We start from the raw sequence: 14,260 nt of genomic DNA, 5'->3' as shown, positions 1-14,260 counted from the left end.
CTTCTTTCACTTTCATACTGGATTAGAACTGATAAATAAATATTTTTTCAGAAAAGAATAGCAGTGAATTTTAAGGTGGTTATTTTTGTTTTTACAGCAAGGCTAGAGAAGATTTGCTGAAAACTCAGAAAGAACGTGATTTTCATCGAATGCACCACAAGAGAATAGTCCAGGAGAAAAACAAATTAATTAATGACCTCAAAAGGTAAGCTACCGATATTTGTTGGCATATTTATTAAACAATTATTTAATTAGTTTTAAGCAATTTGGCCATAAAAGGATGTTCCAGGTAAAGTTATTCATTGAGTATTTATTGAACATTTACTATGTGCCAGGCTCTATATCATGTGTTTGAAATAGAAAGATGAACAAATTTAGGTCCTTGCTCTTAGGATTCCCAGGGATTATTAAGGTGTGTGATGGGGGAGTAGCTAAGCAGAAATACAGTGAAATATACTGCATTGTTGCTATGCCAGCGAAGGAGTTGTCACCCCAGTCAGATTGGAGAGTGAGAGGGTTCAGGGACCTATATCTAAAGGAAATGAATTATAAAGTATGAGTTAACAGAGTGAAAGTGTGGAGTCAGCATGCTGTGCAAAGGCACCAGGTCATTGGAGGAACATGACAATATTCACCAAATTCTTAAGCATGGAGAATAAAGTGCAGAAGCACCTGACCACTCCTGACCACCTTCCCCTCAAAATAAAAATTTATAATCTCTAAGTAAAATTCTCCTTTGCTTGTTCTAAGGCAGCACTGCCCAATGGCACTTTCTGTTATGTTATTAATAATTTATATCTACACTGTCCCATATGATAGTCACTAGTCACATCCTCTACTAAGCACTTTCAAAGTGGCTAGTACAACTGATGTATTAGATTTCTGATGTTTATTTAGTTATAATTAATTTAAGCTTAAATTTAAATAGCCCATTTGAACAACATGACTTTGGGATGGTCATGATAACTGCTGTATTTTGTAGTGGTTATGGTCATTGTGGCTGTTATGATTTCTTAATCATAGGCTGTCCTGTGGAGCTTCAGAATCAGTATACTTTCAACTTAGCAGTATGTTAGAAATTAGCATTTTTCTGATTTTTCTTAATTGAATCCCTGTAGAAATAAATACTACTTTAATAAGAGAAAAACTGCATTAACTTGGGGAGAAAAAAAAAAGACCTTGAGCATGTGAGAGTGTTTCTTCATTGACTTAATCTATTCTTTTGGTCTCATATATTGGCCTTATTTTTTTGTGTTTTTGGTTCATAAAATTGTTCCAAGTCCATAATAATTCAGAAAAAAATTGAAATAGTTTGTTTTCCTCTTAACAAAACATTGATTGAGAAGTAGTACAATGTAATGAAAAGAGTTTGGATTTTGAAATCAAATAAACATTGGAAGCCTGGCTCCACCACTTAGATTTGTGTGCTCATTTAATTCTGTTTCTTATCTGTGAAAACTGTGATAATAAAAGTACCTAATACAAGGTCTAGAATAAAACAGATAGCATAATATTCAATAAACACATTGTAGAATATTTATACAAAGGAATAAAATACTTAATTTTCTTAATATGAGGTTATTCATACTTGTTTTCAAGACCATCCTTAATTTTGATGTGAATAACACTCTTATCTAATCATCCATTGTTTGTAGCCCTTGTCTTGTTGAAAATTGTTTTTGAATTAAATAAGCTGAAATTTTCTTTTCTGTCAATGAATGGCAGTGACTTCTGGGTACATACTTGAATAGAGCAAAAGGAAATAGAGAACTAACCAACTCAAGAGAAAGGTGACTGTCCCACCTCCAGCCAGGTTGCTGGGAAGCTGCATAACAAATAATACTTCTTATACTTCTTGGCTTTGTTATATTGACCTTTCTATGGTTTTCACTTTTCATTCAAATGCAAAAAAAATAGGAGAAAAGAGGTTGAGAATGTTAAGTGGAAATTACTGATTTAGCTCAATTACCCTTTATGATGCCCTTTATTTTCCATAGGTTGAAGTTACATTATGCATCATATGAACCAGCTATAAGAGTATTACATGAAAAGCACCATGCTTTACTGAAGCAGAAAATGCTGACCTCTTTGGAAAGGGACAGAGCAATAGGACAGGTAAAGAGATCATCTATGCTACCTGAAAATGATATTTAACCATTTATTTTTTTATAACATTATCAGAAATATTGGTTTTTGTTTCTGAGTTAAATTTTAAATGATTTTCACCAGTTGTCATGTTGTAAAAAAGATTCATTTGGAAAAATCCAGGAAAATATTTTATCCACTTTAAAAATACAAAGATTGTTATTGAATTAAAATTACTTAATTAAAATATAGCTTTTTAGGAGATTATTAAAATATTGTTAGAGGGAAAACCTGAGCCATTAAAACATAACAATACTCAGATTGGGTTTTAAATGCCATCTATGATGGCTGCAAACCTGGACCTTACCTAAACACTTTAAACTCAGATTTTTCATACATAACATATAGCCATAATGACCTATCTTTTAATATTTTTGTGAAACTTAGATGAGATGATGAATAGAGAGTCCATGCAATTTCCTCCTAAATGAATATTTGAAACACCTAGTTACTGACTCAATTTTCAGTCATTTTTGCTATTGACATCTCTTTTCTTCCTGTAGGATTTTTTTATAGGCCTAGCCCTAGGGTGGTAGAGTGAAGGCTAGCTAGTATAGAGTTCAAGAATAATAAAACAGAATGTTTCTTGGTCAAGGTGAAAATATGTAACAGTTGATTAGAAAATATAAAACTGCTACTATGCTTAGCATTCTTTTATTTTTTCTGGAGATACTGATTTTTGGCCAGACTTTTAGAAGCTATAGAAGTTTGCACAATGGTTGCAAAAGCATGAATGATTTTATTAAGGCATACATTAATCAAATGTATATTGTCTTTTCTTGAGTGTAATTTTTAGTTACTAAAATGAGAACATCACTTGTCTCCTTCTTGGTGCTTGAAATTTAATTGTGTGTTCTTGACTATATGAATTAATGGTAATATTGCCTAAAAAGAGTTTAATAATAGTTTGCAATTTTATGACACTATATTGTCAAATCTTCACAACTTCACCTCTTTGCTCCTTTTCATCTAACCTGTTCCCACAACCTCTTAACAGGAGGCACATTTCCATTGCCAGGAACACTATGATCTAGATTCAGGTTGCTCCTGCTGCTCTTCCTGCCACAAACAAACTTAGACTTGCTACCATCTTCCTCTCCTTTCCCTGCTGTTTTCATGCTCATCTTCCTGTTACTCTTCTCCCAGAGGAACTCATCAGTGACCTGGCCATATATTCCCAAGTGACCATGTGTGTTCAGTAGGACAGACCACTCATACTAAGTTTCACTACTCAAGGGTTATCAGGGCCTTCTAGCATTCATGATGGCAAGTGCCTCCACTCCCCTCCAGACTGTCGATTTCTCCATCTGCCACCTGTGTCTATCACTGGATCTGCCAGTCAATGTCTTTGTAATCAGAGATAAGTTAACTTCCTGAATGGCCATCAGTTCCACTGTCTTTAATATGAAGTTAGATCAAAGGCTATGTTGAGACATATTTACGCCACATACAGTCTTTGGGTCTCAAAATGTTCACCACTGGTGTAGTTAAGCTCAAGATGAGGAGTGGTAGCAGTCAGCCCTAGCTGTGCTGCAAAGTAGCCATGTGGACATTCAGGTAATTTTATATATATGTCTCTTTTCTTACACATTAAGCAAAGGTAAAATTACTTGCCTTATGATTGATATGTATCTAAAATAAAAACATGTTTAAAAAATGAAAATCTTTTTCAGATTTTCAGAAAAATTCTCTCTGTGAGGAAGGGTTGAATTTTACACTCAGTTGTATAAAGAACTATATCTTTATTATCTACAACTTATTTTGTCTTTGAACTGCTATTCCCACCAAAGGTGAAATAAAACATAACCTGCTATTAAAGACAATCCAGTCTCTTTGAATTTAACATAGGGTATTTGGATGTTACATTAACTGATTATTTAGCTAAAGCATAACAATCAGTGTTAATTTTCTGTCTTCAAATAGCCTCCTGTTCTCACTCTTCCCAGATGACACCTTGTACAAGGGACATTTTTGTATCCACTGGCCCACAGTCTACATGGTGTCCTCTTGGCCGTCACCTTCTAGCATGGTGTTACTGCTTTGTTATATTCCTGGTGCTTAGGTAAATGGTTCTGGGTGGTTCTTTTGAGTGTGAACCTGATATAACTTGCTTATTCTATGGCTTCTGCCACAGCATCTGTAAGATCCTTAACATCTCTGACCTCATTGACCTGTCTCTCATTCATTGTCATTTCCTTGAAAGTGAAGTGAAAGTGAAAATTGCTCAGTCTTTATGACCCCATGGACCATACAGTCCATGGAATTCTCCAGGAGATCTTCCCAACCCTTTTGATTTCCTTAAAAAACTTATCTTAATGGCCATTTAGCTTACTGTGTTTTCTCAAATACTTTGCTTAAGAAAGGGTTATTTTAGTTTGTATATAAAAGTGAAAGTATACTGTGAGATGACAAAAATCTAATAAGTGTGTGTTTCCAAATTCTTTTGATAGGTAATAAGCAATGTGGTCACTTTTAAATTTATTTAAATCTTGTGGAAACATCTGTAATTTAATTATTTTCAGCTTTACAAAATTCCCCAAAATGTCCAAAATTTGGAATTAGAGCCCCATTTTTGAAAAAAGATAAAATATAATTTATTTTTAGTATATCTATATATATACATATATATGTATATACACACACACACACACACACACATATATATATATATATATATATATAATAAATTACATGTTATCTTTTTTGGATCATGGGGTTTAATACAGGAAATATTCTAAAAATATCTATCTATCTATCTATATACATGTATTTCTAGGTCTATCTGTTGAGAGGATCTAGAAATAATGACACTGCAGTTTCTAATACTATTCTCCTGTAAGAGGAAGTGGTGCTTCTTGAACAAGTAGCTGATAGTAGTCTGGGTGAAGGAAATACAAGATGAGCCCGGGTGAGCATCTGAGGCACCTTGGTGTGCTAGAAAGTAGCAGGTGTTCATAAAGTAAAAAAGAAAACAAAGAAAGAAGGAAGGATTAACTACTACTCAGTGACAGTAGAAAAATATGTGTATCTGTATGTAATTAAACATGATATTTTTTGTTGGTATAATCATATGAGGGATGAGACAGCTTTTTAAGGTTGAATTTTTAATTTAAATCTATTGTTCAGGAAATATAGGTAAATGGAATGCCACCAAACTGACAAATGTTCTTAATTATAAAATAAATTTAATAAAACAAGGAGTGTTTGTGGGTGGAAAATGAGCTAAGAGTTTTTAGGATAGCAACAGTCTCTTCATATTTTACTTCCCAAGTAATATTTACCTCATCTTTTCATGGATATGAAGATGAATTAGGCTATTGTGAAGTAATTTCAACAGAGGAGAAAACTCCAAGTAGAGACCTGAATAATTGTTATTAAAAGTGTGTGGCAAGTATTCTTGGTTCAGGAAACTATGCTGTGAAATAAATGTTTCAAATGTTTACCCATAATAGATACTTAATTCTTGCTGTGAACTTGAATTTAGACTTTAAATTGTTTCTTTTATTGCAATTAATATTTAAATTTTTAAAATACATAGGAATTAATGCAAGAGAGATAATATTTCCTATATTTTTTAATCAGTATTTAAGCATTTTAACTCATTTTGGGGTTATTTAGCATATAACCTCTTACCTTTGGATTTTACTTTTTAGATTTCTGGACTTCAAGAAACACTGAAGCATATGGAAATAGGGCATAGTTACCATGCTCCTGAATTTAGAGGTAAAATTCAATATGAAAAAACTAATTTATTATTGCTTGGTGATTTCTCAGTCTTGTCATAATTCAAGTTATTCATTTGAGTAATTATTCACCATGAGTTGAATACATGGTATGGTAATTTTCATAAACTAAAATGTTAATGAAAAGATCAAGAAGAAATACAGAATAGGAAATTGTATAAATTACTTTTAGAGAAAAATAGGGATAAACTTTTTTTTTTTCTTTTAACTGCTTCTGCTTCTGGCCCTGATGGAGTGTCTTGTACCAGACTAGCCTTCTTCTCATAAATAACTGTAAAATTATATTTGAGGCAACTATTTTTAGGCATTGGAAAGCATCACAAGTCACAGAATGCAAATGATAGAGAGAAAGTTTATAAGTTGAACTTCACTATCACCATGGCTGTTTGGGAAAATTTCCAAACCAAACTCTATGGAGCTGGAGGTAGACAAGAGCATGGCAGTCCTATATGAACTGAAAAGGCAAAAACTATAGTTCATAAGTTGTTGAAGCATCTAGAATCTGTAGGAAAGGGTACCAGATAAGAGGGTGCTGTAGTGAATAGTGGCCTGGTTTATGAGGGCACATACTATGAGTACTTAGGTAATGGCTGGGCTAGGTATGCAGGACCACCTGATATTTGCCAGGGAGAGAAGACTCCAGGATTAAGAGGAGACGAGTGGTCTATATTTCTGCTTTGTGCCAGTACCATACTGTTTTGATTACTGTAGCTTTGTAGTATAGTCTGAAATCATGGAGCTTGATTCCTTCAGCTCTTTTTTCCCCAAAATTGCTTTGGCTGTTCTAGAGATTATCATACTGGGTTAAGTCAGTCAGACAGATAAAGACAAGTATTATAAATCTTATATTGGAATCTAAAAAGTTGGTACAAATGAACTTATCTATAAAATAAAAAGAAGAGTTTAGATGTAGAAAGCAGACTTATGGTTACCAGGGGGTAAGAAGGGGGAGGAATAAATTGGGAGATTGGACTGACATATATGCACTCAGTTCAGTTCGGTTCAGTTCATTTGCTCAGTTGTGTCCGACTCTTTGCGACACCATGAATCACAGCACACCAGGCCTCCCTGTCCATCACCAACTCCCAGAGTTTGCTCAAACTCATGCCCATTGAGTTGGTGATGCCATCCAGCCATCTCATCCTCTGTCGTCCCCTCCTCCTCCTGCCCCCAGTCCCTCCCAGCATCAGGGTCTTTTCCAATGAGTCAACTCTTCACATGAGGTGGCCAAAATACTGGAGTTTCAGCTTCAGCATCAGTACTTCCAATGAACACCCAGGACTTATCTCCTTTAGGATGGACTGGTTGGAATTCCTTGCAGTCCAAGGGACTCTCAAGAGTCTTCTCCAACACCACAGTTCAAAAGCATCAATTTTTCAGCACTCAGATCTTCACAGTCCAACTCTCACATCCATACATGACCATGGGAAAAACCATAGCCTTGACCAGACAGACCTTCGTTGGCAAAGTAATGTCTCTGCTTTTTAATATGCCATCTAGGTTGGTCATAACTTTCCTTCCAAGGAGTAAGTGTCTTCTAATTTCATGGCTGTAGTCACCATCTGCAGTGATTTTGAGCCCAAAAAAATGAAGTCTGTCACTGTTTCCACTGTCACCCCATCTATTTCCCATGAGGTGATGGGACCAGATGCCATGATCTTAGTTTTCTGAATGTTGAGCTTTAAGCCAATTTTTTCACTCTCCTCTTTCACTTTCATCAAGAGGCTTTTTAGTTCCTCTTTACTCTCTGCCATAAGGGTGGTGTCATATGCATATCTGAGGTTATTGATATTTCTCCCTGCAATCTTGATTCCAGCTTGTACTTCTTCCAGCCCAGCGTTTCTCATGATGGACTCTGCATATAAGTTAAATAAGCAGGGTGACAATATACTGCCTTGATGTACTCCTTTTACTATTTGGAACCAGTCTATTGTTCCATGTCCATTTCTAACTCTTGCTTCCTGACCTGCATACAGGTTTCTCAAGAGGCAGGTCAGGTGGTCTGGTATTCCCATGTCTTTCAGAACTTTCCACAGTTTATTGTGATCCACACAGTCAAAGGCTTTGGCGTAGTCAATAAAGCAGAAATAGATGTTTTTCTGGAACTCTCTTGCTTTTTCGATGATCCAGTGGATATTGGCAATTTGATCTCTGGTTCCTTGGCCTTTTCTAAAACCAGCTTGAACATCTGGAAGTTCTCGGTTCACATATTGCTGAGGCCTGGCTTGGAGAATTTTGAGCATTACTTTACTAGTGTGTGAGATGAGTGCAATTGTGCGGTAGTTTGAGCACTCTCTGGCATTGCCTTTCTTTGGGATTGGAATGAAAACTGACCTTTTCCAGTCCTGTGGCCACTGCTGAGTTTTCCAAATTTGCTGGCATATTGAGTGCAGCACTTTCACAGCATCATCTTTCAGGATTTGAAATAGCTCAACTGGGATTCCATCACATCCACTAGCTTTGTTCGTAGTGATGCTTTCTAAGGCCCACTTGACTTCACATTCCAGGATGTCTGGCTCTAAGTGAGTGATCACACCATTGTGATTATCTGGGTCGTGAAGATCTTTTTTTGTCAATTCTTCTGTGTATTCTTGCTACCTCTTCTTAATATCTTCTGCTTCTGTTAGGTCCATACCATTTCTGTCCTTTATTGAACCCATCTGTGCCTGAAATGTTCCCTTGATAGCTCTAATTTTCTTGAAGAGATCTCTAGTCTTTCCCATTCTGTTGTTTTCCTCTATTTCTTTGCATGGATCAATGAGGAAGGCTTTCTTATCTCTCCTGGCTATTCTTTGGACCTCTGCATTCAAATAGGAATATCTTTCCTTTTCTCCTTTGCTTTTTGCTTCTCTTCTTTTCACAGCTATTTGTAAGGCCTCCTCAGACAACCATTTTGCCTTTTTGCATTTCTTTTCCTTGGGGATGGTCTTGATCCCTGTCTCCTGTACAATGTCATGAACCTCTGTCCATAGTTCATTAGGCTCTCTGTCTATCAGATCTAGTCCCTTAAATCTATTTCTCACTTCCACTGTATAGTCATAAGGGATTTGATTTCGATCATACCTGAATGGTCTAGTGGTCTTCTCCACTTTGTTGAATTTCAATCTGAGTTTGGCAATAAAGAGTTCATGATCTGAGCCACAGTCAGCTCCTGGTTTTGTCTTTGCTGACTGTATAGAGCTTCTCCATCTTTGGCTGCAAAGAATATAATCAATCTGATTTCAGTGTTGACCATCTGGTGATGTCCATGTGTAGGGTCTTCTCTTGTGTTGTTGGAAGAGGGTGTTTGCTATGACCAGTGCGTTCTCTTGGCAAAACTCTATTAGCCTTTGCCCTGCTTCATTGTGTACTCCAAGGCCAAATTTGCCTGTTACTCCAGGTGTTTCTTGACTTCCTACTTTTGCATTCCAGTCCCCTATGATGAAAAGGACATCTTTTTGGGTGCAATAACAATAAGGGGAATTAAAATGAGAAGCCCTCAATAAAGTCAAAAGTATCAGGGAAACCCTTGAGGCTGGTTCAGAGAAAATAAATACATATATGGGGGTGGGTTAATATCAATTCTTTTCTTTCACAGAGGGAAGGTACTGTTGAGGAAATTAAAATATTAAGATTAGGACAAGTTCTCATAATGAAAACCAGAGTTGATAGCAGGCATAGACAAATTTTCAAAATAGAAGTTGGATACTTCTTTGCCATCATAAAGGATGAATTTAAAAAATCCTGAGCAACACAATACCTATTATAAGTACAAAATATCAGTTTGTTTCCTTCATTATAATTGTTGAGTTAGATAAAAATATATTAATTAAAAATTTAGGACACTTTTATAATTTAGACAGACTTAAGAATTTCCACTAAAGTATGTTTCTCTCATGTTTAGTAAAGAAAATTTTGGTGAAATTACTTTTCCCTTTGGCTAATATATTCCTTGAGTGTGCCTCTAATGAGAAGAAAATAGAAGGAATAATTGTAACATCTAATGGCTTCAGAATTGTTTTTATTATCTCAGACATGGAAAGAGGAAAAAAATACTGAAAATAGCTTAAGTGGTTAGCTTGAATTTTATCTTAGAGATTAAATGAGTACTACTAATTCATTGTATCTACTCAAGCTTTTATATGCTACTGATATTGGATAACTAACATAATAGTATCATGTTAAAACATGAATGTTTTCATTCAGTAACCCAGTTTCCACTGAATCTATTCCTCACCAAAAAACTATTTATTGAAACATAAAAGCATAGTTATTTTCAAAGGATGTAAAAAATGACTATAGGTTTATCTTTGCTTTAGTTATACCACAGAATAAATAATGGAACCCATCAAAATGTCATCATACTCCCATCCAAACATTTTCATTTTGCTTCAAGTGATAAATCATAACATTTTGATATTAAAATAAAAGCAAATAAATTAATTCACCTTGTTTGTGCTAGTTATCCTATAAAGTCAAAATTGGTCAGTATTTCTCTGGTATGAATATAAAATATTGGCATGCAAAATTAGTACATTTTATATGTGTGAAGGTTAAAAATTTAGGACATAACTCTCCTATTGGAATGATTCTCATTACACAGTGACTTGCAATTATGGACAAGGGAAAAAATATTGAAGTATAAAATAAAACCTTGAGGCTGTTGGACACTCAAACAGAAGAGACCATAGGATAGATGCTTTAAAAAAAAGTCTCAGAGGTAAAGTTCACAGTGAGCTTTAGACAGTAAACAGTGGTTGAAACAAACAGCTCAAGGGATTCTCTAAGATCTATCCCACTCAAAAAAGGCAATCATGGAACAAGTTCGCTGTGTGGGAACATGATTCCGGCTACTGGATTATAAATTAGAATTCTCTGTGATATACTCAAATCTTTGTTTTTCATAAAGAAAAATTATTTTCATGCTATAAATGAAAACCAACATGGCACTCAGTTCGGTTCAGCCACTCAGTCATGTCCGACTCTTTGTGACCCCATGGACTGCAGCATGCCAGGCCTCCCTGTCCATCACCAACTCCCTGGAGTTCACCCAAACTCATGTCCACTGAGTCGGTGATGCCATCCAGCCATCTCATCCTCTGTTGTCCCCTTCTCCTCCTGCCCTCAATCTTTCCCAGCATCAGGGTCTTTTCAAATGAGTCAGCTCTTCGAATCAGGTGGCCGAAGTATTAGAGTCTCAGCTTCAACACCCGTCCTTCCAATGAACACCCAGGACTGATCTCCTTTAGGATGAACTGGATGGATCTCCTTGCAGTCCAAGGGACTCTCAAGAGTCTCCAGCACCACAGTTCAAAAGCATCAATTCTTCACTGTTCAGCTTTCTTTATAGTCCAACTCTCACATCCATACATGACTACTGGACAAACCATAGCCTTGGCTAGATGGACCTTTGTTGACAAAGTAATGTCTCTGCTTTTTAATATGCTGTCTAAGTTGGTCATAGCTTTTCTTCCAAGGAGCAAGCCTTTTTTAATTTCATGGCTGCTATAACCATCTGTAGTGATTTTGGAGCCCCCCAAAATAAAGTCAGCCACTGTTTTCCCATCTATTTGCCATGAAGTGATGGGACCGGATGCCATGATCTTAGTTTTCTGAATGTTGAGCTTTAAGCCAACTTTTTCACTCTCCTCTTTCACTTTCATCAAGAGGCTCTTTAGTTCTTCTTCACTTTCTGTCATAAGGGTCATATCTGGTTCCTCGGCCTTTTCCAAATCCAGCTTGTGTTCCAAGGTTGACTGAACCAGAGGATGCAGGGGAAAACTGGATATGGAGTGCCAACTATAAGTCATAGGCTGATTAACCCCATTCATTGTTCAAGGATCAACTGTATTTGCCCTGACCAGTGCGTTCTCTTGGCAAAACTCTATTAGCCTTTGCCCTGCTTCATTCCATACTCCAAGGCCAAATTTGCCTGTTACTCCAGGTGTTTTTTGAGTTCCTTCTTTTGCATTCCAGTCGCCTATAATGAAAAGGACATCTTTTTTGGGTGTTAGTTCTAAAAGGTCTTGTAGGTCTTCATAGAACCATTCAAATTCAGCTTCTTCAGCATTACTGGTTGGGGCATAGGCTTAGATTACTGTGATATTGAACGGTTTGCCTTTGAAACGAACAGAGATCATTCTGTCGTTTTTGAGATTGCATCCAAGTACTGCATTTCAGATTCTCTTGTTGACCATGATGGCTACTCCATTTCTTCTCAGGGATTCCTGCCCACAGTAGTAGATATAATGGTCATCTGAGTTAAATTTACCCATTCCAGTCCATTTTAGTTTGCTGATTCCTAGAATGTCCACATTCACTCTTGCCATCTCCTGTTTGACCACTTCCAATTTGCCCTGATTCATGGACCTAACATTCCAGGCTCCTATGCAATATTGCTCTTTACAGCATTGGGCCTTGCTTCTATCACCAGTCCCATCCACAACTGGGTGTTGATTTTGCTTTGGCTCCATCCCTTCATTCTTTCTGGAGTTATTTGTCCACTGCTCTCCAGTAGCATATTGGGCACCTACCGACCTGGGGAGTGCCTCTTTCATTGTCCTACCATTTTGCCTTTTCATACTGTTCATGGGGTTCTCAAGGCAAGAATACTGAAGTGGTTTGCCATTCCCTTCTCCAGTGGACCACATTCTGTCAGACCTCTCCACCATGACCCGACCGTCTTGGGTGGCCCCACACGGCATGGCTTAGTTTCATTGAGTTAGACAAGGCTGTGGTCCTGTGATCAGATTGCCTAGTTTTCTGTGATTATGATTTTAGTGTGTCTGCCCTCTGATGCCCTCTCGCAACACCTACTATATATAAAATATATATATATATAAAATAGATAATAAAGACCTTTTGTATGGCACAGGATACTCTACTCAACACTCTGCAATGACCTGTATGGGAAAATAATCTAAAAATGAGTGGATGTGTGTGTGTGTGTGTGTGTGTGTGTGTGTGTAACTGATTCACTTTGCTGTACACCTGAAACTACCACAACATTGTAACCAACTGTGAAAAGTGAAAAAGTGAAAGTGTTAGTTGCTCAGTCATGTCCTACTCTTAGCAACCCTATGGTTTTTAGCTTGCCAAGCTCCTCTCTCCGTGGAATTCTCCAGGCAAGAATAATGGAGTGGATAGCCATTCCTTTCTCCAGGATATTTTCCCAACCCTAGGTGTCTCGCATTGCAGGCAGATTCTTTACCATCTGAGCCAAAACTATATTCCAGTACAAAATAAAAAACAGTAGAAAACAAAAAAGAGAGAGAGAGTGGCGACCAGGGATTCTAGATAGCAAGCAGTGCTGGGATACATTGGCTCTCTGGCCATGTCTGGTTGCAGACATATTTGCATCCAACAAAGATGTTGAATACTGTCTTCAATACCTTGGTGACAGAGTTTTAACATCAAGCATCCTGTGTTGGCTCACTGGTAAAGAGTATGCCTGCCAGTTAGGAGATACTGGAGATGTGGGTTCAGTCCCTGGGTTGGGAAGATCCCCTGGAAAAGGAATTAGCAACCCACTCCAGTATTCTTACCTAGGAAATCCTATAAATTCTGCTTAATAGAAAGATTAAGATTTCTTCTTCTTAATTTTCTTAAAAGAATGACTGATAAAAACTAAAATTATAGCATTGTAAAATAATGTTTATAAGGTATAAAAAGGATAAGAAAATAATAATTTTGGGGGATGTGCAAATGTTCTGTATCTTGATTTTGGTGGTCATATGCCTACTTATATTTGTCAAAACTTACCTAACTCTACACTTAAAATGTATGTATTTTATTTTATGTAAATTATACCTCAATATTGTTAATTTACAAAAGAATGATTTATTGAAAAAATCTAAAATACAGAAAGACTGAAAAAGGGTAAATTTTTAATAAAAATTATGTTACTTTCAGATGACTATTCATTATGGTTTCTGATTAATTAAGCTTAAAAAAATATGTAGCACACTCATATTCAACATTTTTTTTAGGCTTGATTCAAGCATTCCTATCTTAATTTATATGAAAGAAATATCAATTATGCTCAGTGATGCCTAGAGATTCTATGCACAGTGATGTTTATTGCACTCATATTTATAGTAACAAAACAGTACAAGGAGTCTTAATCCTTAACCACAAGTGAATGTTTCTATCTAGTTGATCATACAATACTGCTGCTGCTGCTGCTGCTAAGTCACTTCAGTCGTGTCCGACCCTGTGCAACCCCATAGATGGCAGCCCACCAGGCTCCCCCGTCCCTGGGATTCTCCAGGCAAGAACACTGGAGTGGTTTGCCTACAATACTAGACAGTCTTTAAAAATCATGCAGGTTCATAACACTGTATAGGAGGCAGTGATCAAAATCATCCCCAGGGGGAAAAAAAATGCAAAATGGT

At 36.5% G+C, this 14,260-nt stretch overlaps 1 protein-coding gene across 4 annotated transcripts in view; it reads left to right on the top strand.

Annotated features, from left to right (window-relative positions):
* The window catches only part of SPAG16 (sperm associated antigen 16), a 989,423-nt gene that overhangs the window by 46,338 nt on the left and 928,825 nt on the right, over positions 1-14,260 (top strand). For 2 of the 4 annotated variants that reach the window (XM_061148815.1, XM_061148816.1), the window contains exons 6-8: positions 98-205; positions 1,998-2,115; positions 5,799-5,868. In XM_061148815.1, coding sequence (XP_061004798.1) covers positions 98-205; positions 1,998-2,115; positions 5,799-5,868 — 296 coding nt within the window. The remainder of the gene's footprint in view (positions 1-97; positions 206-1,997; positions 2,116-5,798; positions 5,869-14,260) is intronic. The other 2 variants (XM_061148817.1, XM_061148818.1) reach the window with 1 other exon arrangement.

Source organism: Dama dama, chromosome 8 (assembly GCF_033118175.1).
Source record: "Dama dama isolate Ldn47 chromosome 8, ASM3311817v1, whole genome shotgun sequence".
Classification (NCBI taxonomy): domain Eukaryota; kingdom Metazoa; phylum Chordata; class Mammalia; order Artiodactyla; family Cervidae; genus Dama; species Dama dama.
Note: the sequence above shows the minus strand (reverse complement) of the source record. Positions and strands in the feature narration are given on the sequence as shown.